This window comes from Petromyzon marinus, chromosome 5, assembly GCF_048934315.1.
Source record: "Petromyzon marinus isolate PM22_M1 ecotype Great Lakes invasive population chromosome 5, UKy_Petmar_22M1.pri1.0, whole genome shotgun sequence".
In the NCBI taxonomy this organism is placed as follows: domain Eukaryota; kingdom Metazoa; phylum Chordata; class Hyperoartia; order Petromyzontiformes; family Petromyzontidae; genus Petromyzon; species Petromyzon marinus.
In genome coordinates this window covers 19137952-19163577 of record NC_133671.1, presented here as the reverse complement: position 1 = coordinate 19163577, position 25626 = coordinate 19137952, and the positions used below count along the sequence as shown (strand labels likewise).

Genomic DNA, 25626 nt, shown 5'->3' with positions numbered 1-25626 from the left:
CAGAGAAACCAGGCGAGGTAAACCCAGCCATGTTCTCGCCCACGCACACCACAACCCATTGCCTGGCTCTGGTCTGGCTATACAGTCCTTTGGTCCTGTAACCCAGCAATGAACCAGAACTTGTACGCAAATCATGAGTTGGTAAAATAACCACCCATTATGCAACCACGGAGAGATTTTTTTTTTTACTTTTTCCATTTTGACAGCGCTAGGCATCGGTCTGAAAAACCAAAAGTAGAATTCGGGTTGCCAGAACGAATGCGACGGTGGCATTATGTTGATAGAAAACTACACAATGCCACTGTCCGTCACCGGCATTCTAGATCGCCGTCAGCCTTGTCGCCCAGCGTGCTTCACCTCCATAGCCGGGTTTGCCTGGGGAATTTGCGTAAATGTTAGACCTTGGGAGCCGACGCGGCGAGCGACGGTGGCAGCGAGCGGCAGTGGGGGGGGGGGGGGGGGGGCCCTCACCTTGCGCGCGCGCCACGTAACGCGACAGCGTGACGCTGTCCCCGATGCCGCCGGACTCCAGCGGAATGGGCTCGGTCTGGAAGCGCTCCAGCATGGCCGCCACGCTGGGGAAGCAGAGGTGCTGGACGCGGCAGCAGCCGTCGTCGCTCACGGACAGCCGCAGGTGCTGGGGTGGTTGTGAGAGTGGGGGGGGGGGGAAGGGGTGGTGGCAGAGACGCAAGGGGGAACGGGACAGAAGGAGCAGATGGTTCAAGTGAGCGCCATGGAACGAGCGAGCGAGCAAGCTTTGAAGGGAACGCGGGGGAAAAAAAAAATTCGAACAAGTGGCATCTCCGAGCTAAATTGGTAAACGTCTGCAGCCTCCAATTTAATTTTGCACGGAGGTGGAAAGAGATCGAGGAAGGCATTTTCAATTCAAGTGTTCTTCACTGTCGAGTGTGCGTTTTCAAACCAGCTAGCAGTATGGTCGCTGTGATTGGGAGTCGGTTGAAATTCGAGCACTGTGTTGTCAACAATCACATCCCTGCTACATTAGCGATTCCTGGTATCGGCGAACAAGGAACCATTCAACGGACCGTGCTGACCGCAGGAGTTGAACTTGCTGTTTGCCACCCCCTGCCCCCCACCCCCTGCCCCCCACCCCCTGTCCCCTGCCCCCTACCACGCCGAGCCGAGCTTGAGCAAACTTTGTCGGTGATGGCTTATTATTATCACCATCTCATTAAAAATAACAAATCCTCACCAACCTTGGCACGGCCCTTGTAGTTGAAGGTGAGCACATACTCCCCGCGCCGCGTCTCGCTCTCCCGCACCAGGAAGAGGCCGTGCCGCTCCTCCCCGCCGGTGAGCACCAGCTGTACCGCCTTGAGGCGTGACAGCGTGCCGTGGAACCACGGGCACTCCGACAGTGGCCCGTTGCAGTCCTGGGTGCCTGCGGTGACACGGGGGGGAGAGAGGGTGGGGGGTGGACAACGCAACGGGCATCTCTGTGAGCGGATGGTGCGAGAGAGATTAGGCCCATTGCAAGAGATGGGGGCGGGGGGGAGGCCCGATGACCGCTATCGAGTGCACAGGCCGGAGGGGCCCAGGTGACGGGCCATGAAGAGATGCAACATTGGACGAAGGGGGGGGGTATGGCGCGCTTGCGCCTACCAAGCCGTGCCAACGGCGGTGAGACCCGCGTGCGGGGGGGGGGGCCTGTGGCACCCGTGTGTGTGATTAGCGCGGGGAAAAGTGACACCGTGTCACCTAACGCAACCCCGCGCCGGTTTCCGCGTGTGCTGTTCCCTCCTGCGATTTACGTTGCGTCACGACGTGCCGTGGGGGAGTCTCTGGGACCCGGGTCGGTGGCTCGTGGCTACTTAGGGAGGGGGGGGGTGCAGACTGTCTCGAACTCGTGTAATGTGGGGCAGTGTGTTTTATTCCAATTTAATTTTTCCATTTAAAAGCCAGCCCCAATGCAATGCATGCAGGCGTTTTGTGGGTTGCCAGACATTGGCTGATTCGTCATCGCGCTGAGTAACCTTCACACCCGGTTGCGGGGCCCTTTGCCACTCTCGTAAGCCTGAAAAAAGGCCTCTCCGCGAGTCTCCTCCCCTTACCAACAGTCGCTTTTCTTCCGCCACCCTTCCGTCACCAATCCCACAATGGCACACAACCTACAGTGTTGTGGATTTTCTTTAAACCCCCGCCCCTTCTGCGAGATCATCGCTCGCGCAACGCTTTGCAGCGCCTTCGTGGCTGCGGCGAAAACCTCTCCCCTCCCCCCTCCCCGTGACACGTGTGCGTTTGTCGCGTGGGTCTGTCTGGCAAGGATTTAAATTAAAGGTCAGAACTTCGCCGTCGTGTTTGACAGGCCGGCCGGGTGGGTGCCCCTAAGGTAGCGTCGCCTCGTTTGCGACACTCCCGTGCGTGACGCAACACCACGGGCGTTCGCCGGGAAACGCGATAAGAATCCGACACGTACGTCCGTTCCTTATCACCTTCGCATTTTGAATCCAGAAGTGATTGCGGCACATCGTCACCGCCGCAGGGCCTGGCGTGGGCGTTTGTAAATGTGTGCTTCGGGTTTTGATCGTCTGCACGTTTCTGCATGCGCGCGCAACGCTCATCGTGTTTTTGTTGTAACAAAAAAAAAATATTCCGGCGCTACGTGCCAACGCCATAGGCAATCGTGCACCAGCTCTAGAATGTATTACTTCAATTAATGTTTTATCCACAGTGGGATCGTTGTCATCATCGGCCTTGCGAGATACCGGCACATGGAGCTGAACCGTTTTGTGTTCCAGCATAAATATTGTGGATGTTGTGACCAGGGCAGCATAAGCTTCCCTCCGAAAAAAGGAATTGCGATCTGCCTGTAAGAGTCAGTACACCAAGTAGGTTCGACAGTTTTCTCTTTGACACCCCAAGTCCCTCTAACGCGCACAAGATAGGTACTGAGATTCAGAGATGGTTCATGAATAACCATATTATCGTATCATCATCGTCGTCACTTTTCATCAGTACGTTATCGAGCGAAGAGAGGTTACAGCTTTTAATGTGACCCCTGAGGTAAAAACAGAGTTAATGGCCCATAAAAAAAGCACGTCAGAGTTTTGTTTTGAAGCGTTTAGTTCTGAAAGCCGCTCTTGGGGATTTTTCCACCCCTCCCCTCTCTCTCGATGGCGGTTCGAGCGACGATCGGGGGAAATTCCACTGGCAGTGGCGCGTGGAGCGAACCGTGTCAGGCGCTCAGAGAATTCTCCCACGTCAAGCCGTGCGAGCGGCACGCACGATTGTCGCGTGGGACGGGGGGGGGAGTCGCAACGCCGAGGCTCGTGATCTCGGGTTAGTTCCTCGTCATTCTTCTGCCCATCGCTCACTTCCCTCCTTGGTCACAAGCGCTGAGAGAACGTTGCTGCAAGCACGGACTTTACGGTTTCGTCTTGGTTCCTCTGCCGCTTATTGTCAAGTAATTTGAATGGCAACGTGAATAAACAGTCACAAATTTTGCCACTAGAGGACTGCAAAGCTTGGGCAAATTCTCAGCGCCGGCTCACCGCCTGGCAGCTCGTCGGTGGTTTCTTGGCGATTGCGAGATGTGATTTGCATGAATAATGATGGAGTTATTTAAATATAAAACGAAAACATTAAACGTTTCCACGAACTTGCTGCTTGGCCAGAACTCTTTTCGACGTAATGTCTGTCAGCCCCAAGGGTTCAATGCCAAAATAAATAAAACGCTAAACAATAGGGTTTGTACAAACACAAAAATAAATATGAGCGGTTCGGAAAACATCAAGTTAATTTCACTGTAATTCCGCTATGGTTTGTACTGTTACCCAACCATCATCCTCCTGGGCTTGAAAGCCCCCCGTGTTACTCATTAGTTGAACGATGTGCAAGCACCTGTATTCCCTGAGCGTTATTGATGAATGTCTGCTCAAGCTAGTAAGCGAGCATCCCGTGTCTGACTGAGTGACAAAGTCAACGAATAAATGAGCGAATTAATGGGAGACAGTAAAGCAAATGTTAGTGAGTGAGTGATTGAGTGAGCGAACGGGTAAGCGAGCATATGAGAGAGTGAATGAATGAGTGAGCGGGTGACGGAGGAAGAAGCGACAGTGATTGAGAGTCATTGAGTGAGCGGGTGATTGAACAAATTATGCATTCGCACAAGAGAGCGAATAACACACATTTTAGGGTGACTTGAGGGTGACTTGAGGGTGACTGCAACTACGCAAGCCAGCGACTGTGGGAACAAACAAGTGTGCAAGCGACGTGCGGGTAAGCAAGCGTGCGAGCGTCGCGCAGGCCGGTGCACTCGCCTGTCGCCATGCTCGTGTCCATCGCGCCGGAGGCGATCATGGGTAGGAAGTGCGTGGGCTCGGGGCCCTGGCCGTGCACGGGCGCCCGGGGCGGCACCTCCGGCGGGGCGCCGTCCACGAGGCCAAAACGGGAGCCGCCGCCGTCCCCGTCGAGGCTGCGCGGGCGGGCCGTCCTGTGGCTCCCGGAGCCACCCGAGTGCAGGCCTGAGCGAGGCACACGGCGGAGAACAACGCGGTGACGGGACCGTCCCTCCGCCCTCCACGTGAGGTTTTGGCAGCTGACGACGGGAGGGCGTTAGACATCGCCGGCACCGAGCTGGGCCATGTATCCTAAGCTAGGGATTCTCCAAGCTCGCAACACTGACCCCCGGCTAAATGGTCGGGTCTTAAATACCACGCTTGAAATTCGCAAATCGAAGCGATGTGTTCAATGAAAGAAAAATTTCGCATCGCAACAAAAATACGCATGCAAGCGTTAAAAGAATACAGAAGGGTTCGGACGTTCGCTCGACCTTAACTGTATTAACTATACATGGTGGCGCGTTAAACCCGCGCACGGTTCACCCCGTTTTGTGCCGGGGGAAAAAAAAAACGACAAGAGCTGCGCTCTGTGGGTGGAAGTTTTGAAGCGTTTACAAAAACCCCGGCCGTTTTACCTGGAAAAACCCCCGGTTTTGAAACTCGGCCAGCGGCGACCGAATGGCAAACAAAAGCCCGCTGCCTAGAATCGATAGGGCCAGCGAGAGCCTTTCTCAGAAGTGCCATTTAAAATGCTATTTTAACCCATTCCCGCAGCCTGAAAGCGCAAGTTTCGCCCGCTGCCCCCCCCCCCACCCACCACGCCCACCCGCCCGCCTCCCTCGTGGCACAAGTTGCTCGTTGATCAAACGGGAAGCGAGGGAGGCGAGGGAGGCGAGGGCCTCGGTTTCGCCTGCGCGCCCCCCGTGTGTTTTTCCGCGCCGCGGATTCTGCGACAGCGCCCGCGTGACCGCTGTCGGGACGTCGCGTTGCCTCGCTGCAGTTCCTTGCCGTGGCGCTCGCGTGCGGCTCACGGAGGAGGAGGCGGCTGGAAGGGACGCGCGAGCGCCGCCGTCCACCGCAACATCGCACTTGGCTTGACGTTGAGAAATATTTAATCACTTTTTGATAAAAATCAAGACCGATGTCAAGGATTCGCTAGTTTGTGTTTTCCCCCGGGCGACATGCAAAAGCCACTTACAGGATATAACGCTTACGCTCCTGACGTTCAGGTGAACCGTTGGGAACCCGCTTGCTATGCTGCCTGGCTCGTTATACAAAGGGAGACCTGGTTTCAATCTGAGGCCCTGTAAACTTAAGGATACACGATGTTTGTACTAGCCATGTAACGATCGTGGATAATAATCCAACATTCAATCGCGTGCACTGGGCATCGATTATTATTTAACAATTCGCGCGCACCGTGGTAACACCGTGCGCTATTAAGGTTGAGGCTAATCGTGCGAGGAAAAAAACAACCGTGCGAGTGAAACGGATACAAAAACGAGAAACTCAACGATCGACGCGGTAACATTCTCTGGTAGAATCTCCTTCCCGAACAATCACAGCAATCGAATCGCCGGGGCAGGTGGCGGTGGTGCGACCCGTTGCGCATCGGTTGCGCACCTTGCGTCGACGCGCTCATGTCGGACGAGATTCTGTGGATGGAGTTGTCGGAGGGCGAACTCCCGAGCGCCTGCAGCCTCGTGCCCTCGTTCCTGAGCAGGGGGAAACACGGCGGAGGGGATGGTAAGACACGCCGACCCCAGAGGGGTCACAGCAACCCCCCCCCCCCCCCCCGCTGCTTGCTCCTTCATTCATTCCTTCGTTCGTAATTTGTTTACAACTCGATCAGCGTATGAAATGATCTTGACGGTCCGCATGGTGAAATGCGAAACGGGGTTTGTTCAATATAATTAAAACCAAAAAATTACACGACGAGAATAATCATTAATAAAAATTATCAGCAAGAACACATGGCATGAGCAACATGCTCGGGGTTGTGATGCGATACTCCTAACTGGATGTGGGGCAAAGGCGGTAGCGCAGTGCTTAGTGTGCTGCGCTAAGAATCCACCAACCTGAGATCTATTCCTATCGACTGCGAGCAACAACAATGTTCCACTACCACCGCTGAGCGCTGACTAGCTTAGCAAAGTATGGTTGAAGCAATTCCCTGATTGACGTGCCACAATGAGGCCCTCCCTGATCCAGCAGTGGATTGACAAAGTGTTGTAAATCCAGATGGGGTGCGGCCCAGTTGTGATTTTGTTTAAAAAAAATGTGCTTGCGAGTGACGTCGGTGATTTTCTCCGTGAGCTGCGTGTAACATTACCCCCGGCTTTGGCACCAAAAAAATGGGTTTTTAAAGTGCGAGGCAACCGCTTCGGAGGATGTTTGTTCTACCCCCCCTGGATGTTCGCACGGTGACTCGTAAAACCAGACTTGGCACCTGCTTTATCGAGAAACACGGGAACCGTGCCCACGCATCTGACGTTCCAATTCCGAGCTGCCCTTTCCAAGCAATTTACAAACGTAAACGCCCTGAAGCAGTGAGTCACGGCGACGGTGTGGGGCCGTTCGACGCTGCTCGCACATTTTGGAAGAGAGACTGCAAGGGTAGAATGGGGGGTTTGGGTGGGAGTCGGAGAGGGACAGCGGCTGTCGAGTGAAGGCTGGGGGTGGCGTTCAACTCGGGGTGGTGGGGGGGGGGGTGTGCCTGACGGGGCCCATGGGGCCACGTCGTCCGGAGTATCTGGCGCCGCTCCAGACAGCGGCAGTCGTGGTTTTTCGTGGCGGGGCTGAAATCCCACGTGCGGTTCCAGTGACCCCATGTAAAAAAAGTGCCCGAATTTTTGTTGGCAGAGCGTAGCAACGTGGCTGTTGTTGTTGTTCCTGATGTTTTGTTTGTTGTTCGTGGTTATGATGATGATGATGTTGTGATTGTTGTTCCTAATGTTGCCGTTTATTATTGGATAAAAGTCTCAAGTCGCGGTTGGATTGGGCAACGCGTGTCAAACGCAACAATACAAAAATCCAGCGGGGCAAATTTAGTTTGGCAGACTGAAATGAAATGAAATGCGCTGAGATTTCATGCTAAGTTTACGTAAAAAATTTTGACGAGTCACCTATCCCTTTGCAGTTTTCAAAACCGGTTCGTTGATCGTATTTTGGCAGTAACCCTGCAACTAATCGCGCGGGACGATGACCTCCAGTGACAGCGGCGACGTGTGCTCTAATTGGCCAGGCAGCCGATCGCGTGGCCTTCGCCTCACGGCTCCAAGATTCAAGGTGACTCACGGTGAAGCTCTCCTGCTCTGGGGAGCGGTGGGAGGGGCATTCAGAGGGCATTCTAAAGGGCAAGGGGAGAGGGCAGGGAGAGAGCGTTTGCAGGAGTGGAAAATCCGGCCACGGCGGTTTATGGGAGTGTTGGATTTTATGGGCCCTGGGCAGGTGTCAAACAAACAAAGGAGCGGGGGGAGTTACTTGGTAAAAGAGAAATACAAATATACAGAACCACAGATTAGCCCCTCGTTATATAGACGTGATTGGTTTATGGAAACGCGACCGATTCCTGGAAACCTTGTAGCCACTATAGATTCTAGACGAACCACAATGGCAAAACATTTTTTTTTATTCTTGGACGTAAATCGAGTCCGTGAATCGTGACAATTCTATGAATTGTTGTTGTCGGGGGGGGGAGAGGCGGATAGGGGGAGATGATTAATTACATAACCGGCGATGAATGTCCTGCATTCTCGTCGACAATTACTGGCGAGGGAGTGGAGGGAGCAATGGGAGGGAGGGAAGGGAGCAATGGGAGGGAGGAAGCGGGTGATGGTGGGAGAGACCGAGCGAGGGTCGATTAGTGGAGCGGTGTTCCACACTCACCCAAGCCGCAAGCAATCCTTAATGTCGGCCAGCCATGAGTGCATCTGCAGAAAATCAACCGTTTCCAGGATGTATTCCATCGAATCCCTCGTCTGCAATCAACGACACACAAACACGCATCAGCCGTTAACCGCTGTGACCTTTAAGAGTAATAATATTTGTGTGCAACAGCAGTGACTCTTGCAGCATCAGCATTTATGGTTTTGGAATGTGTGCGAGTGTATGTCTATAGGTGAGTGGATGAGTGCATCTCATGCACGGGCAGCACGATTGTGGCTATTCAACCCCAGCTGTGGACCGTATATAGTAAACCAAGGAGGAAGAATACAACTACACGAACGCAACTCCTGAAGCCCTCTCGTGGATGGAAGACCTCGACATTGGCATTTAGCTGCTGAACGCATAGTGAGTAAGTGAGTGGGCGAGTGCCCGAGCGAGCGAGCGAGCAATTGTTTGTACGAACTGTCTATCGGCGTTGGGCTGAGCAAGCCAAGCACGGCGGCTCGGGGCAGCGTCCTCAACCGCTGCAGCGGGAGGGGGAAGGCCGTCTTATCTGCACGACTACTTGCGTGTGCAAAAAAAAATAAAAGTTCACATAGTCCGAATGGTTGCGGGCTAAGGCTGCTAAGACATGCACTGATATACTAATGGCCGTTGTTTGTTTTATTTTGCCGTTGCAAACCTCGACGACGAGACAAGCCGGGGAGAGAACACAAAAAAACCAACACAGCTACACAAATGCTCGACAGTGCTCGCAGCGAGTCTGACAAGTGTGCAAGAACGGCGACAAGCGAGACGTCGTTTACCCGCGTAATTTGATCCTCTTGAAACGGTAAATAAATATTCAAGACGCTTCACCACAGGCGACATTATCTCTACGGTTTTACAGCCCTCTCCGCCGCCGCCGCTGCTGCTGCAACCAAACTCGTTCTACAAACTACTTGAGTCGGTTCACGCAACCTCCGCAAGCCTTCGTATGGAATCTCGGGAGGGTGACAGGGGAGGGGGGAGGCCGGGGTGGAGTGCCAATCCAACACGTTGGGCAGTGGGCTCGCTGGCGGCTGATGTAAGAGGCACGGGAGGTGACAACAGAATGAGCGACGCCACGCGATGACCATTGATTGGGCCCGGCTACCCCCACCCTTCCCACCGCCCCTGACTCCCCCACAAACGCTCTCAAGCTCGAAGCCCGTCAACCAAACTGAGGCACCGAAACGACCACAACGCATTCACAATAAAAGCGTAAAGATGAGGGCCCGGTTACGCATTCCAAGTCCCAGTTGAGTCTCAAGATCTCTCCCTCGAGGGACCTGACTTGGAACGTTTGGCCAATTTCGTGATTTGGGTATTTTAGTTCCTTCACAGGGGAGGAAACCAGAGTTGCCCGTAGTGGGGGGGGGGGGAGTACCCGGTGGCACGGGCACCGAAAACTCCGTTCAGATATTACGGGCTCGCTGGCATCCTACTCTCTGTGCCGCAATTCCCACCAGTCCGCCTCGTGTCTATCTCCGCCGGTGGCTGTTTTTCACGAGCGTGCGACCCCGCAGCACGATCCGCCAACACAAGGAGCTGGGCACGCCGGCGGCTTCCGCCGCGACCGAAAACACGTGTCCAAACTGCCCTCAGTTTTGCCGTTGCCAAGAAAACAGCGCCAAACAAAATCTAAGCAAAGCGGCCGATAAATCTGCATTTACAGGCGGTGGCGTTTATTGCCTTGAGTGCGGTGGGGGGGGGGGCGGCTCCTCGGGACCGCTTTGCTGCGGACGTACTTCTGAATCTTACAGACGGCTCGCGTGCGGGGGGGGGGGGGGAACAAACAAACATCAGCTTCTGCAACTGCAACTTACGAACGGGGCCACCGAAGTTCGATTCCCGGCCGTGGTTACCAGAACTTGTCTTGAACTGCCCGCCCCCCCCCCACCCCCCACCCACTGAGAGCCCCCCCCCACAATAATCAAGCTGCAATGACCAGCATGGTCAAACAATCCCGATGACTGGCACAGAGGGGACACCATCAACCAGCAGTGGATTGATGATTGGCAGTAATTGTTAATAGCGCATGAAGTTAGATTTTTAGCATCTCCCTGCACATAGCGAATGATGGGCAGTGCGCACCTCCTTTGGCAGCCCTGGGCCAAGTGGTGGAAATTCCACATTATTATGTTCAGAAAATGCGTTTGAAATGTTCACTGTTTAAGCCATCCCCAGACCACCACCCCCCTCCCACCGACACAAAGACTCCATTATCTTTTACATTACCTCGATTTTACTTGCATTTACAGAACTATTCCCAACTCTCAACACAAAAATGAGAAGTATGGGAATAGGGCTTATATATTTCTAAAACCATTTAAGATTAGCGCGGTGATCGTGGCTTTTTGTTTTTTACACCCAAGTCAAAGTTCATAGGTCACGGATAGCTCATCATCATTACCATTGGTTCCTGGTTCCTTCCTGTCTGAATAAAGTCTGACACATCTCTGCTCTACAAACAATAGTCAAGCAAGTTCTGTGACCGGATGGACTGACGCACAGACAAAAACGTTTCTGAACAATGTGGACATGGTAAACCAGTCTCCGTGCAAAGGAAGCATTGTTGACTTTACTGTGCGCGCCACGTGTTACCGCGCACTCCAGATGGTACTCATTTTATCAACCCTAGAGGGACGACGACGATTGATGATGATGACAATGCTGGGGGGCTGAGCCGCCCCTGACCAGGGTTTAAACTCACGATTTCGTGAATTTGGGGGGGGGCGGTGGGGGGGGGGGGCCTGCACCCTGCACCTACTTGAGCTGCACATCTGTCAGCAAGGGCGCTCGGCATTGGTTATCGCTTCTCTGGCTATAAGTGTCATCTTGTGTATTATTACTGATATTATTGTTACTGGGGCGCGTGTCCTGGTTGAGGCAGGCGCTGTGTCGTAACGGCAGTACAGTCCGAGCGAGCGGGCGAGCAAGCGAACGCTCCTGTAATTGTGTAAACATTCACGCCGCGTTCTGCATCGGGAGATAACGGTGCCCTGGGCAGCACACCAGCATGGCAGGCTCCGTGGCCGACTCCGCCACCGCCGCCGCCACCACATTGTGTTTATTTCACAAACTCGCCTACCCGCTAAAAAAACACACACACACCCCGTCCCATCTACTCCTTCTGCCTGAAAACAAAAAAAAAGCATTTGCCATCTTGACAGACAACGCTGGTGCTACTGCTGTGTAGGGCTTCACCGTGGTGCTGCACGGCTTGCTCCGATGCGTTTTCTGGTCATGCAAGTCCCGGCGAGGAGTTCTCATTTCATCCCGAATCCCCGTTGGCGGAGTGCGTGGGTGGAAACGATTAAGGGGACCCACGCGGCACTTTATTTGGTCTCGGTTTCCTGCCGTTTGGACAGCTCGCGACCCCCGGATGGGGACTTGGCGAATGATCCTCCCCCCATCTCTGTGTCTCTCCCGTGTCTCTCTCCGCGTCTCCTGAGGACTGCGGCGGCATCCAAATGAAAACAGCTCCTCGTGTGTCCTGTCGCTGGCTGAGCCGCAGGCTTAGCCGGCTGACGCTCGCGGATGTTTTCAGAGCATGCGTGTATTTAAGTTTATGGGGGGTTTTTTTTTAGATGAAAAAATATATATTTTGGAAAAAGTGAACGGTTTTTGTTTGGGGGCTCTCGTCCAAACGGCGATGGATTAATATCCTCGTAATGTAATGCTTGCAATTTATTTTTTTACTTCCTCTCTCTTGCCACATGACTATATATATTTCGGATTGCTACATATGTTTAATGAAAATACGTAAAAAAAACATTGAGGGTACTATTGCAAAAATGTAATGTCTATAACTATATACTGCAAACATGTGATTTGCATTAGGTCCCATGCTATAAGGTTCAATCTCCAACTCTTATAATCCACTCTACCTCTCTGGCCTCTCTAAGTGCCATGAAGAAGGGCCATTATCTAAAACGTCACCTGTTATTTACTCTTTCAAGGCCAAGGTGTTATTGACTAATGCTTTTTCACATACTAGACATCAGACTCAAGAGAGGTAAGCTAAGGAGGTTGTTATGCGGGAAGGCGACTATGAAGGCAGGTTCGTAAATAAGTAGATTAAAGATATGTTGGTGGGCAGGTAGGATTAATGTTGAATGCTAAGGCTCACAATGCACGCATCGTTACCGTATTTTGTAAGCGTCGTTGCTTTTCAACTCTTGCGTGGCGAACGCCGTGGGTTCACGTCACCGGTGCAGCAACGAGCGGCCACAACTCCGCAACGATCGCCAAAAATGTTCAAGGATCACTCCTCGAATCGAATCGCGCCCCGACAGACCATCGCTCTCGTTAGTTTCCACATCGCCTCCCTGCGATCTCCTGTAACTGCCTCCACTGCCCACAATCTTGGGCTGTGGTCGTCCTTGTAAGAGTGCCTCGTAGCTCAATGGGCCTCACCAGCTGACATAATAAAGCCCGAGTCTGAGGCTGTCCATGTAACTCGATGTAATTCTACGACCCTCTAAGTAACTCTGTGGATCTCTATGCAACTGTGTAACTTCAATGCCCTGTGGACTGCCACCGCTGCCAGCGTTCTCGGGCTGTGGGCCGTCCTTGCAACAGGGCTGCTGCTGCTCGGCTCAACGGGGCCTCACCGGCTGACGTAACAAAGTCCTGAGCTCGACCGCAAACGTGACGTGCCCCCTTTGTACAGGGGTAGGGAAAGACCCCGTTGAGACAGCACATCTGTCGAAAGGAGTGGGGGGTGGGGGTGCAGGGAAGTGAGAGCGCACCGGGCGGTGCGCCTGGGGGGGGGGGGGGGGGCGGGGGTCAGCCTGTTCGTCCGCCAAACTCCCCGGGAATTTCTTTGCTCCCCACCCTCGCCCTGCCGAGGTTGTCCGAGGCAAAGCGCCAAACCGGGCTCGGCCGGCGGAAGATGCTCCCCCCCGCATCAATCAGGCGATCATGCGGGCGGCGAGAAGGGCTGGTGGACCACGGGGAGGGGGGGCGATGGACGATTGTCACGCGATCCGGTGGCCCGGGTTGCGTGTGGCCGAGCGTCGCAGCGGCCGAGGAGGGATGCCGTGCCGATTGCGCGTCAACGCGGTTGCGCGTGAATCTCGCGAGCGGAAGGATCGACGTTCGAAAAACAAATTCCTACCACTCCGTTGCTAATGGACAACTGGACCGTGAGAGTGTGCGTTCACGTGAACCGTGCACGCACGTGCGTTAACACACGTATGTGACACGCGTGTAGTCTACACTGTTGTCGTCACCCCGGTTTCTCTAAATAAGGGGACTTTCAGTCTCGGTGGGCTCTTGCCCGGCTTCAATAAGGGACTCGTATGCCTGGCTCAGTGCTACATGTGCCCATTCTGCCTATTCCTCCCCGCCTACCTAAACCAACAGGGTCTGTTCCACCACGGTGGCGAAATGTTAACTACCTCGTCTGGTATGCAGCAGGAGGTCGTGGGTTCGATCCGGACCCTGACGCCTGCTGCTGCTGCTGTATATTGGCAGTTTGTATATCTCTCTCCCAGTGGTCGCGTGGATTTTCCCTGGGTCCTCAGGTTTTTTTTTCCTCCACATTTAGAATCAATGTCACGCCTTTAAGAGTATTTGGCTGCTATCATTTCCACACGATGAGCCACTTCATTGAGCTATCATTTGTGGCCAGGTTGCTTCTAAAAAAAAAAGCTATATTTAGATCAGTGGGCCTTACCTGGTAAAGTGAAAATAGTTTGAAATAGTTTAATTTAGACTTCCCGTCAATTGAATCTCACTGCTTCTCCATCCATGGTTCCTGGGTCTTTCTCACCACTACCTCAAGACAGCGAACCTCGCCACTCCGCGCGGCCTCAGGAGTGAATCCAGACCCGGCAAAGGAGCGAAAGCGATGTCACTACCGCCACCGACGCCACTGCCGCTTGGTGGTGAGTGACGGGTGGATTTCAGTTTGCTCAAATTCTTCGCATTCGCTGTCGAGTCACGAATCCGCCCTGGCCAACGTGCACGTTCAGCGAAAACCGTACTTTCCTTCCGCCGCAGCTGTAACCCACAGAGGTCATTTGTTGCTGAGCCAGCAGCAAGGTCGCAACCTCCGGGGGGGGGGCATCTCACCGCAACGATTGGGCCCCCCCCCCTCCCCGTTCTTGCGCCACTCTCGGCGGCTACGTGACGGGGGAAGCGGTGACGTCCGTCGGCGGAGCACCGGAATAAATGAATTGAAAACGCTTAACGAACGTAAGAAATGCTTCTGCTTTTAAGCGGTGCGTAATGAAACGGGTTGCGCGTGCGTGCGTGCGCGCTTGTGGATGCGCGCCAATTAATTAATTAATTGGTCGCGCCTGCCCGGAGACTTGTGAAGAGCGACATGCGAGGGTTTCCGGCGTGACTATCTCGCGGCGTGCAGACGACGCGTGGTTTCCTGCCACCGCCGTGAGCCCAGCCCCAGGCCGTATCGGTCGCGACACTGCCGAGTATTTTCGGCAGCGCAAATAGAACCCTTCTGGGAATTTGAGAGGTCCTTTTTTTTTTCATGTGCAGTGTTTTATCAGCTAGAACGACTTTCCTGTTCATATGTACAATGGATTATATTTTTTTTTCTTCCCTCTCCTTTATTTTCTCTCCCCTATTTTCCTTAACAACAAACAAAAAATTTCACGCTAGCGCGGTCCGCTTCGCCGCGAAAGGCCGATGTGGCGCTGCCAAGTTTGAGCTCGCCATGCGATGTGTTTTTTTTGTCTACGGCACGTACATGCGTACGTTCGTTCCTGAGTGCGTGAGTGAGTGTGTGAGTGCGTGAGTGCGTGAGTGAGTGAGTGTGTGAGCAGGCGAGTGAGTGGGTGTGTGAGTGAGTGAGTGTGTGAGTGCGTGGGTGCGTGAGTGAGTGTGTGAGTGCGTGGGTGCGTGAGTGAGTGTGTGGGTGAGTGGGTGAGTGCGTGAGTGCGTGGGTGCGTGAGTGAGTGGGTGAGTGAGTGGGTGTGTGAGTGCGTGAGTGAGTGCGTGAGCAGGCGAGTGAGTGGGTGTGTGAGTGAGTGGGTGTGTGAGTGGGTGGGTGCGTGAGTGAGTGGGTGAGTGAGTGCGTGGGTGAGTGAGTGGGTGGATGCATGAGTGAGTGGGTGGGTGGGTGGGTGCGTGAGTGGGCGAGCGAGTGAGTGGGTGCGTGAGCAGGTGGGCGAGCGGGTGCGTGAGTGGGTGAGTGAGTGAGTGAGTGCGTGAGCGGGCGAGTGAGCACGGCGTCGAATGCTAGGAATGCTGTTGCTGAAAATGAGGATCTGTAAAACAACGTTGTCAACCGCATCCCCTCGTGCATCGCTCGAATCGTTCTCTGGCTGCCACCCCTCGTGCCCCCCCCCCCCCGCGCCTCCTCTACCCCGTGTCTAGCCGCTTTTCTCTGCGACGTGTGTCCGGGACGTGTCCGGGACGTGTCCGGGACGTGTCCGAGACGCGCGACATTCACCGGTAATGAACGCCGCCACCGCGTTGGCGAGACGCGCGCCGGGTCCTGCCGTCTCGGTGCAGGCCTGGGTCAAAAGCGATTGTCGCCGTGCCGTCTGTAATTAATTGTGTTTGTGTCATCTGTTATGAATTGTGTTTTTGGTGTCATCTCTCTAATGAATTGTGATTGTCATCTGTAATGGATCGCAGCCGCAATGGAACTGCGCTAACGTTGCTGCTGTAACTGCACTCACTATAACTGACCCCCCCCCGTGTCTCTCCCCGTGTATCTCCCCGTGTATCTCCTCGCGGGCCCCCGTGCCCCCACGTCGTGAAACGAGGATGCGTGGGACGCACCTTGAGCACGAAGGTGTTGTCCTTCTCGGGCATCTCCAAGGGATTGGTCTTGCGCACCTCCAGGATGGAGGAGCACGGCACCGAGATCTTCGCTTTGCTCGACTGCAGGACACAGCACGAGGGTCGGGGGTGGAGGTTGGAGGCACGAGGCAGGTTCACAGCGGCCGTGCGTACAGGTGTGGTGCGCGGGTGTGCGTGCGTAGGTCATTAAATCACCGGCGTACCGCGCGATGATCCCAGCGGCCCGAGTTTGATTCCCGGGAGACGCAGTCGAGCACCGCGGGTATCTGGTGCCGCGGGGCGCGTGAAACGTCGGCGTCGAGTGAGCGTGGTGCAGGCCACACGACGCCCCGAGTTCCATTCCCCATCCCAGTCACGAGTAAACGGCAGTTAACGTAAGTGGCGGGTAACATCTAAACCAGTCCAGCCCCCGCCTTCGCCCCTCACCCCCCCCCCCCCCCCTTCAACAAACTGCATTGCCTGGTGTGGTGAAGTATGGTCGAGCAACTCCCATGACCGACGCAGCGCCGGGAGGGCTTCATCGAGTAGTCGGGTTGACAAAGAGCCGTTAAAAATTAAAATGGCGTGGCGGCGGTAGCCGGTAACTCTGCAGGGGTTCGGGAAGGGAGTGGGGGGGGGGGTTTATGCGAGTAAAGAGGTAATCGTGATCAGCCATGATCAATCCACTGCTAGAACGAAAGCCGCCCGAACCCCCGCCAAGCCATCATCGTCCCTCATTGTCACGTCGCGAAGAGCCGATTCACGGGGCACCTGTGCGCGAGCCGATATAATCGTTAGGCGGCAAAAGCGGTCATCTACCCTCCACCCCCGCCCCCCCCCCCCCCCCCCCCAAAAAAAGAGAAGTGACATCGAACAGCGGGAGATGAAACGTGAAAAGGCAAGGAAGGAGAACGAGGGGGCTGCCTGGGGGAAGTGGGGGGGTCATAAGCCCCCCCCCCCCACCCTCCGTCAAACGGAGCGGTTCTTCCCGCGCACGACAATTATCGTCGCTGTTCGTTTTCCGTAATAAGGGCAGCAGAGACCCGCGACGCGGCGTTAAAGAGCATCGATCGAGAGTCGCCTCCGCCGTCAGCTGGCCGGAGTGCGCAGTTTTATTGACTCCCCCCCCACCCCCCCCCCCACCCGTCTGCTTCGAATTTCCCATTTCGCTCCAGAGACTCTCGCATGTTAAAATGTTTTTCTTCCAAAAACTATTTTTTTCTCACGGCGTCGCTTTCTTGCACGCACCGACGCATCTTTATAGCTTCCTCCGTATCGTTGTCCTACATTTTTTTTGGCATCTTAACCGTGGGGGGGGGGCGATAAAGAATTCCTTTTTGTTCAAAAGAGGCACCCAGCGAACGACGGCGGTTTGGCTGCATAATGCCCTAAAAAAATATATTTTTATGTCCACCTCGATGTTACAAAAACTTTGCCGCCTTTAGCTAGAGGGAACCTCTAGAGAGAGCCTCAAAAGGGAATTTTGGCCCACTCTTGCGCAACTGGCCAAATGCCTCGTAAGAGATGGGAGGACACCCACACTTTGCCCCACCACACGCGGATCCCGCCGACCGACCGACCGTGGTGTACACATTCATACCGCCGGGCGCATAGAGGAGGGGTGGGGGGGTGGTGATTTTCCGAAACTCGCAAGAATTGTGGAACCGCGGTGACCCTCCCCGTTGAGAGTCCGGCGCGCTGAAACCATCGGCACCGCGGAAGCAACCCCCGCACGGCGGACAAGCCGACAGCGGGGGCCGCCCAACGAAAACCAGGGCCCCCGTTTCCCCCCTCCCCCTCGCACCGCGGGGGCCAATCGTCGGGAACGAAAGGCGCGGCACCCGCCGCGAAACGGTCCAACGGAGAGGGGGCGAGAACGCGTCGCGTCCTGTTTTTCTCTTTTTGTTTGCGCGTGTGTAACGCCGCTTTCCTAACAAAAACAAAACACAAACGCCCTTGCTCGTTGTGACCCGTCGAGTGGAGCTGCGATTGGGCTAAGTGATACCGACGTTGCGCCGCTGCCGCCGCCACCGCCACTCCGGGCATCGATTGAACCGTTCGACCTTTGTCCCCCCCCCCCACCACCCCCTCGAGCTCCATTTTCCTCTATGCATTGGGAATGCACGAAAAACAAAAGCCGGGGGGCTGGGGGGCTCCCTCCCTCCCTCCCCACTCGTCAGCCTACCGACCGGCCGACCGACCGGCCAACCAGCCGGCCCCCGATCTCTCACGTGTCCTCTCGTGCGCTTTACATCGGCCGTTGGGTTTGTTTACTCCTCACTGCTCGCGAATTCTGCGCTCCCGAGTGATGGACTTTGCGGGCCTCTCTACCCCTGCTCTGTAAACCAAAAGCGAGCTCCGTCGTTTTATTTTCGCAAGCAGGGGAGGGGGGGGGGGGAAATAAATAAATAATGCCGCCGCGGGGCATCGACGTTCGGTGAAAATCGAGCGTGCGCGGAGCCAAGCGGCGTTTGCGATTGCGAGCAATGACAATGTTTGACGCAAACTGTACGACTCTACACTTCTTTTTTCTTCCGCTGTTGGATTAACGTTTGTCATCTTCTGCCACCTCTCCCCCCATTCCTCACGATCCTCCCTTCCCTGCTTCCAATCTGAACCCCGGGTGCTTCAGGTCCTCCCCCCACCCCCCAACAACTCAATTCAACCACCTCGTCTTTGCTCGTCAACTCATTCATCCGGCATGCGCCCAAGTTCTTTGGATCTCGGAAGCTAAGCAGGCTTGAGCCTGGATAGTATTTGGATGGGTGACCACCACCACGGCTTGCCGGGTGTGTTGTAGGCATGGCAAGCTGGGAGCTGAGTGTCCAGACGATGGTCGTTGCCGAGCGTCACTCCCCCCCTCTGTGTGGCGTCTTCTTTAGGTTCGTCAATTTTTGTCCCAGATGCCCTCACGAGTTATGGAATTGGCCCGAACATCCCAATGCAGGACGCCCTCCTGGTGTCCCCCGCAGTTTCCCCTTCCTTTTTTCTCAAAGACGATCCGAGACCGGCCATTCTTACCACACGTCCGCCTCTGCGCCTTATATGTAAGGTGTACCGTCAATGCATCGTGAAATCCAAATTCCTGAATGAGCGCGCTCGCCGGTAACAGTACACGCCGTTGCCTCGGATGAACTGGGCCCCTCGATTTGGGCTCACAGGCGCCGGTAACAAATTAGCTTTTGGTAAATTATGCTGGGGGGGGGGGGGGTGGGGGGGGGTGGAGGGGGGTGGCGCGTTACGTAAGTGAGAGCGCGAGGTGAGGCGTGACGCTGCAGTGGCGGAGCCAGCGGTTCCTTGCGTGTGGCCTCCCACGCAGCCTCGTCGAGTGTCAAAAACGCACCGCAGACGGGGGCAGTCGGGCTCTCCGGCTATGAACGTTTCGCCCACCGCTCGCGAGAATTTGTCATCGGCTGTCCCTGGTTTGTTTCTTTTGCTCCTTACGAGTCTGGTGCATTTATACCGAACCGAAATATTTGCCACATTGGAAAATATTTTCCGGATCAGCTTTGGTGCCCCTCAACGACGAGTCAACCCACGGGCGCGGGACACACGTCACGGCCGTGACGCCGTGTCTCTGGTTGCGTGCTTATTTCTTAACATTCAGATATTATCGTCGTGAGAATATTATTGTGTTATTTTATTTTATAAATTTATTCTTTTATTCTCATTCTACGTGACTTTACCGAAAGAACCAAAGAAGATTATCGTCGTTGTCCGTGCGCACAGGGGCATCGCGGGGTCACATTCTAAAGCGCCAGCTTCTCTCCTCCTCTTGCATAAAGCGCCAAGTGCGTGGAGTATTCTAAATGTACGTTTTTTATATTTATACGTATATACTTTTAGCGCACGCGATGCGATATTCTGGGAGGCGGCGGCAGCAGCAGCGAGGGGTATCGTGAGCTGCCGCTCGGTTGCCTCGGCGGCGTTGAGGGCACTTCGCCCTCCCAGGAGCGCCAGTCGGCGTTGTCACCGACGTCGACCCGAAACGCGCCCGGGTCCCGTGGGGTCCAAGAAGCTAAGAGCCAGGGCCGAGCCTGCAGAGAGTTCCGTGGACGCGCGGCCACCGATGACCGTGCAGGTCGCCTGCACAGGTGCTACGTGCTGGGCAGCAGTAAAGTGTGGAAAGCATATACTGCTAAAACTAAAACGTTGTTTTCTTTTACCAGGTAAGGCCCAATTAAATGCGTGAGCCTGGCCACGAACGATAGCTCAACGAAGCGGCTTATCGTGTGGAAATTTATGGCAGCCAAACACCCTCGACGCACGTTGATTCTAAATGTGGAGGGAAAAAAACTGGAGGACTCTGATAAAAATCCACGTGACCATGGGGAGAAGGTGCAAACTTCAAACGTACATTGTTGTACTGTACTTCTGCGCCACTATGTCTATGCTGCCGGGCCGTCACCAAAACCGCACTCACTCGCATTGCAGAGGCCGGTCAAATAACTCTCACGACCAGTGTTGACAACGAGGGCTTAACTTGTCGGCAGTGGATTGACGCACGCACGGTACACGCAGCCCTCCCGCAGATTCAATCGCTGAACAGATCTCAGCTTCATCCTCACAGCGGCTTTTGTGGTTAGCCATCGAGCAAAGACGGTCACTGCATTGCGCGCTTTCAGATGTGCTTCTGCGGTCATCTGGAATGCTCTTCCTTCCGATATCAGGAAGCCCGCTGGAGGCATGCACTTTTACATCTAGATTGAAAACTAATTTCTCGATAACCGCTTTTTGCGTTTCATTTGTTGTCCCTTCACCCCGCACCTTCGATTAGCACGGCTGACCACGTACGCTGCGAAAGAAGTTCAACATGCTTACACACATACTGCCCCGTAGATTCAACACTGCCCATAGACTCAACACTAGAATCAACGTTTAAATTGACCACGAAGAGAGAGGAGGCCGCGATTGCGTGGAGGAGGCCACGATGGCATGAGGAGGCCGCGATGGCGTGGAGGAGGCCGCGATGGCGTGGAGGAAGCCGCGATGGCGTGGAGGAGGCCGCGATTGCGTGGAGGAGGCCACGATGGCATGGAGGAGGCCGCGATGGCGTGGAGGAGGCCACGATGGCGTGGAGGAGGCCACGATGGCGGGAAGGATTGCCGTGATACACTCACTCATCATACCCTGACTCACACTACCACTAACTCACACATCATACACTCACTACCATTGACTCACACATCATACACGGGGAGTGTCATGCTGACAGATATGGCTGCAAGTTTGTTCGTACTGTTATGTATATCATTTATTGTTAAATTTGAATCAAAGTTCCTATGATTACTGTTGTTACATTGTATTTTATAGCTTTATTTTAGTGATTTCTAAAACATATGGTTAAGCCATGTTTCTTGTGGAAGTGCGGAATTGGCCTTATAACTTGAATCTAAATTGTCTTATGGTTGTTATTGTTTGTCTTGCATCACACTGGGATTTTTGCAACACAGAGTTGTGATACGGTGGTTTTTTTTCTGGAAGATTTGCTGGTTTATCCAGGATGTTTCTGTTGCGCGTCGTCGCTTTAAGATGTTTCTCCGTTCACATTTTGTTCATTGCGGTTGCACCCGACTCGAGAGCCACATGGCTCACAGGGCTATACCTAATCAATGAAACTTGAAAAACTTTAAAAATTACCCATAGACTCAGGCACTGCCCATAGACTCAGCACTGCCCAGAGACTCAACACTGCCCCTCCGATTATCACGGCTGGCCACGTACGGCGAGAAAGAAGTTCAACATATGTGCACACGAAACACCAAGAGAGACAAAGATCCTTATGGCCTTAACAGACTGTGTCCCCGCCTGTCGTTGGGGACACGTGGGACGCGTCGTGGCGTAGAGTTTTGTTTTGCGAGCGCTCGTCCATGGGGCAGGGACTCCAACGGCGGACCCGGGAGAGACGAGGCGGGGTGGGGGACGCGGTGCGGGCGAGCGAGCAGGCAGGCGAGCGGGCGAAGAAGAAGAAGAGAGATGAGGTGGCATCGTGGTGGACCTGGGATTGGCGGCGGCCAACGGGCGGTCTGTGTGCGTGTGCGAGTTGGGGATTGGGTTTAGTGAGGGTGGGGGGGGGGCAGGGAGGGTGTGGGTTACGCATGTTTGGTTCTTCCTTTTCTCGGAATTAGCCACAGGGCTCCCAGGCCCAGAGGAAGTTTGAAGAGGTCTGTGAGATTACTGCCAGTTTCCGCTCGGTTTATTCGCTGGAGCAGCAGGGGAGTCAGGGAGCTGAGGGAGGGTGGAGGATGGAAGTATGGGGCGGCGGGGTGGGGGTATGGCGGAGTGCTTGTGCTGTTTGGGAGCAATCGGTGGGGAGGAGAGGGAGTGGGGGGGAGTGAAGTGGAGGTTTGGTGACGTGAGGTGGGGGGGAGAGACTGTGGGTAGGAGAGTTCGGAGCCAACAGCGATCAAGCGGGAGGAGAGTGTTGAGGAATAGGGAAGGAGAGAGAGAGAGGCTAAATTACGGAGAAACGCTCGGCCGATCGTGTGACATCGGAACCGTTTTCTTTGTGAAGCAAAGCCGCCTCGGAGGATTTAATTAGCTGGGCGACTGTGCCGGACACGTCCGTCAAGTTACCGTCGGTGGCCACGTAACAATCGTTTTTCTGCGTACAAATATCGTTGTTGGATACGCTATCAAACTTCGACAAGATGGCCAACGGCGTTAAGTCGCTTTAAATAGAAGCGAGGTATCGAAGTGGCTCTCATGGGAAGGACTTTGATGATTAAAACAAAAGACAAAGATCCCCCGTGTAGCCGTTAACAGACTGTTGGGGCAAGTGCTGTTAGCTAGCACCTATGAGGGAGCACACGAGGGAGTGGGTGTCCAAAACTACAACCGGCCGCTTTTGTCTCCCCAAGTGACGATGTTTACACACCGCACCAGATACTAATTTGAGGCTTAGTCCACCTAGGGGAGGCTCAGCACCGGTTCAGATGATCGTCACCAGTGTTGGTGGCCTTGAGCAGGAATTGAACTCGGGTCGCCAAGGTTTGTAGCGTAGCGCAGCGCACTAACCTGCTAGGCCACCGCTCACCACCGATTAAAACGCGCACATCACGTACGTACGCACACACGCGCACACACACGCGCACACACGCGCACACACGCGCACACACGCGTGGGTTGCACACGTCAGCGAATGTTTTAATGAATGGATCGTTATCGGGGGTGACCCCTGACCTTGCCAAAAAACAGGGCCCTGGGTAGCGGCGGACGTTGGACGCTCGCTGCGCTTCGTTATTTAATTATTTCAGGGATCATTTCCCCGGTCGCCTCTCGTGGAAAAGTGCGGACAAACTTGAGGCAAAAAAAAATCCCCCCCCACCAACTGAACTCGCCAATTAAATCAAATCTCTCTGCAACGTTCCCACAATTGGCATAGACACCCCCCCCCCCCCCATCTTCTTCGTGATCGTCATCGTCACGATCCATTGGCTCTCCACAGCTGGTTAAAGGCCTCTTCCCCATCACCAACTGCTGTATATCCACTGCTGGATGAGGATCTTCCCATTTCATCACCATTGTCCGTTGTCTAGCCACTATTGTATGCAAGGTTCGTCGTCATCCATTGTCTATCCACTGCTGGACGAAGGCCTTTCCCACATCGTCGCCATCATCCCTCAACGATGCAGCAATCCCATCTCTAATTCCCGCACGTTTTATTTGTTTCATGCGAGATCGATCGATCAACTAACTGCAAGTTCATCTCATCTAGTACCACGAGCTGACAGATCTAAGGAGGGCAGAGGGGGGTGGGGAGGGGGGCAGAGACTCAAGGCCGCCTGGGCAGTCGCTCGGCTGTTACGACCGCGTGGCGTGGCAGCTGCCCCCGCGGTTTTTGTTCCTCCCCCCCGCCATTAAATCAGGGGGCAGATCCACGACCAAAACTCGCCCCCTCCGAACGGGGGTTCTGCGTTCACTTCCGCACGACGCAGACGCCATTCGCTCGAGTTGGCTAGACGGTTTACTATCCGACGTTCTGTGTGCATCGTGTCACTCGCGTCAATGGGGGAACCGCGGTGGCTAGGAGATGTCGACTACCTCCGCCTGCTGTGCAGGAGGTCGTGGGTTCGATCCCGACCCTGACACCTGCTGTTGCTGTATATTTGGAGTTTGCGTGTCTCTCTCTCTCTCCCCGTGGTCTCGTGGATTTTTCCTGCGGGTCGGCGAGTTTTTCCCTCCACATTCAGAATCGACGTGCGTTCAGAATGTTGCTGCTATAACTTTCCACGCGATAAGCCGCTTCGTTGAGCTGTCATTTGTGGCCAGGTCGCTTCTGAAAAAGAGCTACGTAGCTCAGTGGGCCTGACCTAGTGAAATAAATACAATTAATAGTTTAGTTTTGTTTTCAATTCCATACCTTCCCCATCCTGTTTCAGCGTAATGTCAAATGTGCCACCTCTCGCTTGCATCCAGCAATAGATAGATCGGCACATTTAGTATTTGTTCCCTCTTCTACTTGAACACGGGTGTGGCTTAAACCCTCGCCGCACCTTGCTGCTCAGGTCGCAGAAATGTAAAGCGAGCAATTGTGGGGTCAGCGGGCCGGGGACGTGAGGTGGCAGAGGCAAGGCACGTGCGGAAAGGCAAGCCCCTCAGGTCTTACAGGCATAAAGACGAGTCCAGCGGATGGCAGCACCGACGAACAGAACTCAATCACTCGATGCATCAATCACCCCCCCTCCCTCCGTGCTCCACCCCCCCCCCCCCCCCCAACTTTTAACTAGCAAGGCTCGGAGTTCCAATGCAACCGGTGCCATCGTCGTGTTGGCACGAGACCCCCGTGAAAACTGGGAAAGTGGGCGGTCATGGTGGTGGTGGGCAATGACGTCCCCGGGATCTGCGAGGGATTCGGCTAATGTGGAGCTCGAAGAGCCCGCTCGCTGAGAGAGACAGGAGAGACACTGATGCCAGTCTCTCTCCTGACTGATGCCAGTCTCTCTTCCTGTCTCGCTGTCTGATACCAGTCTCTCTTCCTGTCTCTCTCTGTCTGATGCCAGTCTCTCTTCCTGTCTCGCTGTCTGATGCCAGTCTCTCTTCTGTCTCGCTGTCTGATGCCAGTCTCTCTTCCTGTCTCTGTCTGATGCCAGCCTCTCTTCTTGTCTCTCTGTCTGATGCCAGCCTCTCTCAATGTCTCTCTGTCTGATGCCAGTCTCTCTCCCTGTCTCTCTGTCTGATGCCAGCCTCTCTTCCTGTATCTCTGTCTGATGCCAGTCTCTCTCCCTGTCTCTGTCTGATGCCAGCCTCTCTCCCTGTCTCTGTCTGATGCCAGCCTCTCTCAGTGTCTCTCTGTCTGATGCCACTCCTTCAAAGGGAGGAATGGGCGAGGTCCACTCACGTTTCTGAACAGACAACCAAGTGGAGAACAAATCTAAGATTGGATCTTTAACCTGCTGATATTAATACATACGAAAGAAGAAGACGCAAACTCCACCGCCGTGGTCATCCCTCGGACGCGTTTGAGTATTTCACATTGTGAGCAGCCTTTAGTTTTTGGTCACGCAGCTATGCATACGCACGTGTGTACGTTGAACTTCTTTAACACAGTACTTAGCCAACCGTGCTAATCGGAGGTGCGGTGTGAAAGACAACAAACTAAACGCAAAAAAGCAGTTCTAAGGAAATGAGTTTTCAATCCAGATAATTTAAAAATGCA

At 54.3% G+C, this 25626-nt stretch overlaps 1 protein-coding gene across 6 annotated transcripts in view; it reads right to left on the bottom strand.

Moving 5' to 3' along the window:
* The window catches only part of LOC116939300 (uncharacterized), a 98449-nt gene that overhangs the window by 6048 nt on the left and 66775 nt on the right, over positions 1-25626 (bottom strand). For all 6 annotated transcript variants that reach the window (XM_076062440.1, XM_076062441.1, XM_076062438.1 and 3 more), the window contains 6 exons: positions 15969-16070; positions 8190-8281; positions 5925-6016; positions 4281-4484; positions 1218-1402; positions 472-637 (listed from right to left, as the gene is read on the bottom strand). In XM_076062440.1, the coding sequence (XP_075918555.1) occupies positions 472-637; positions 1218-1402; positions 4281-4484; positions 5925-6016; positions 8190-8281; positions 15969-16070 (841 nt within the window). The remainder of the gene's footprint in view (positions 1-471; positions 638-1217; positions 1403-4280; positions 4485-5924; positions 6017-8189; positions 8282-15968; positions 16071-25626) is intronic.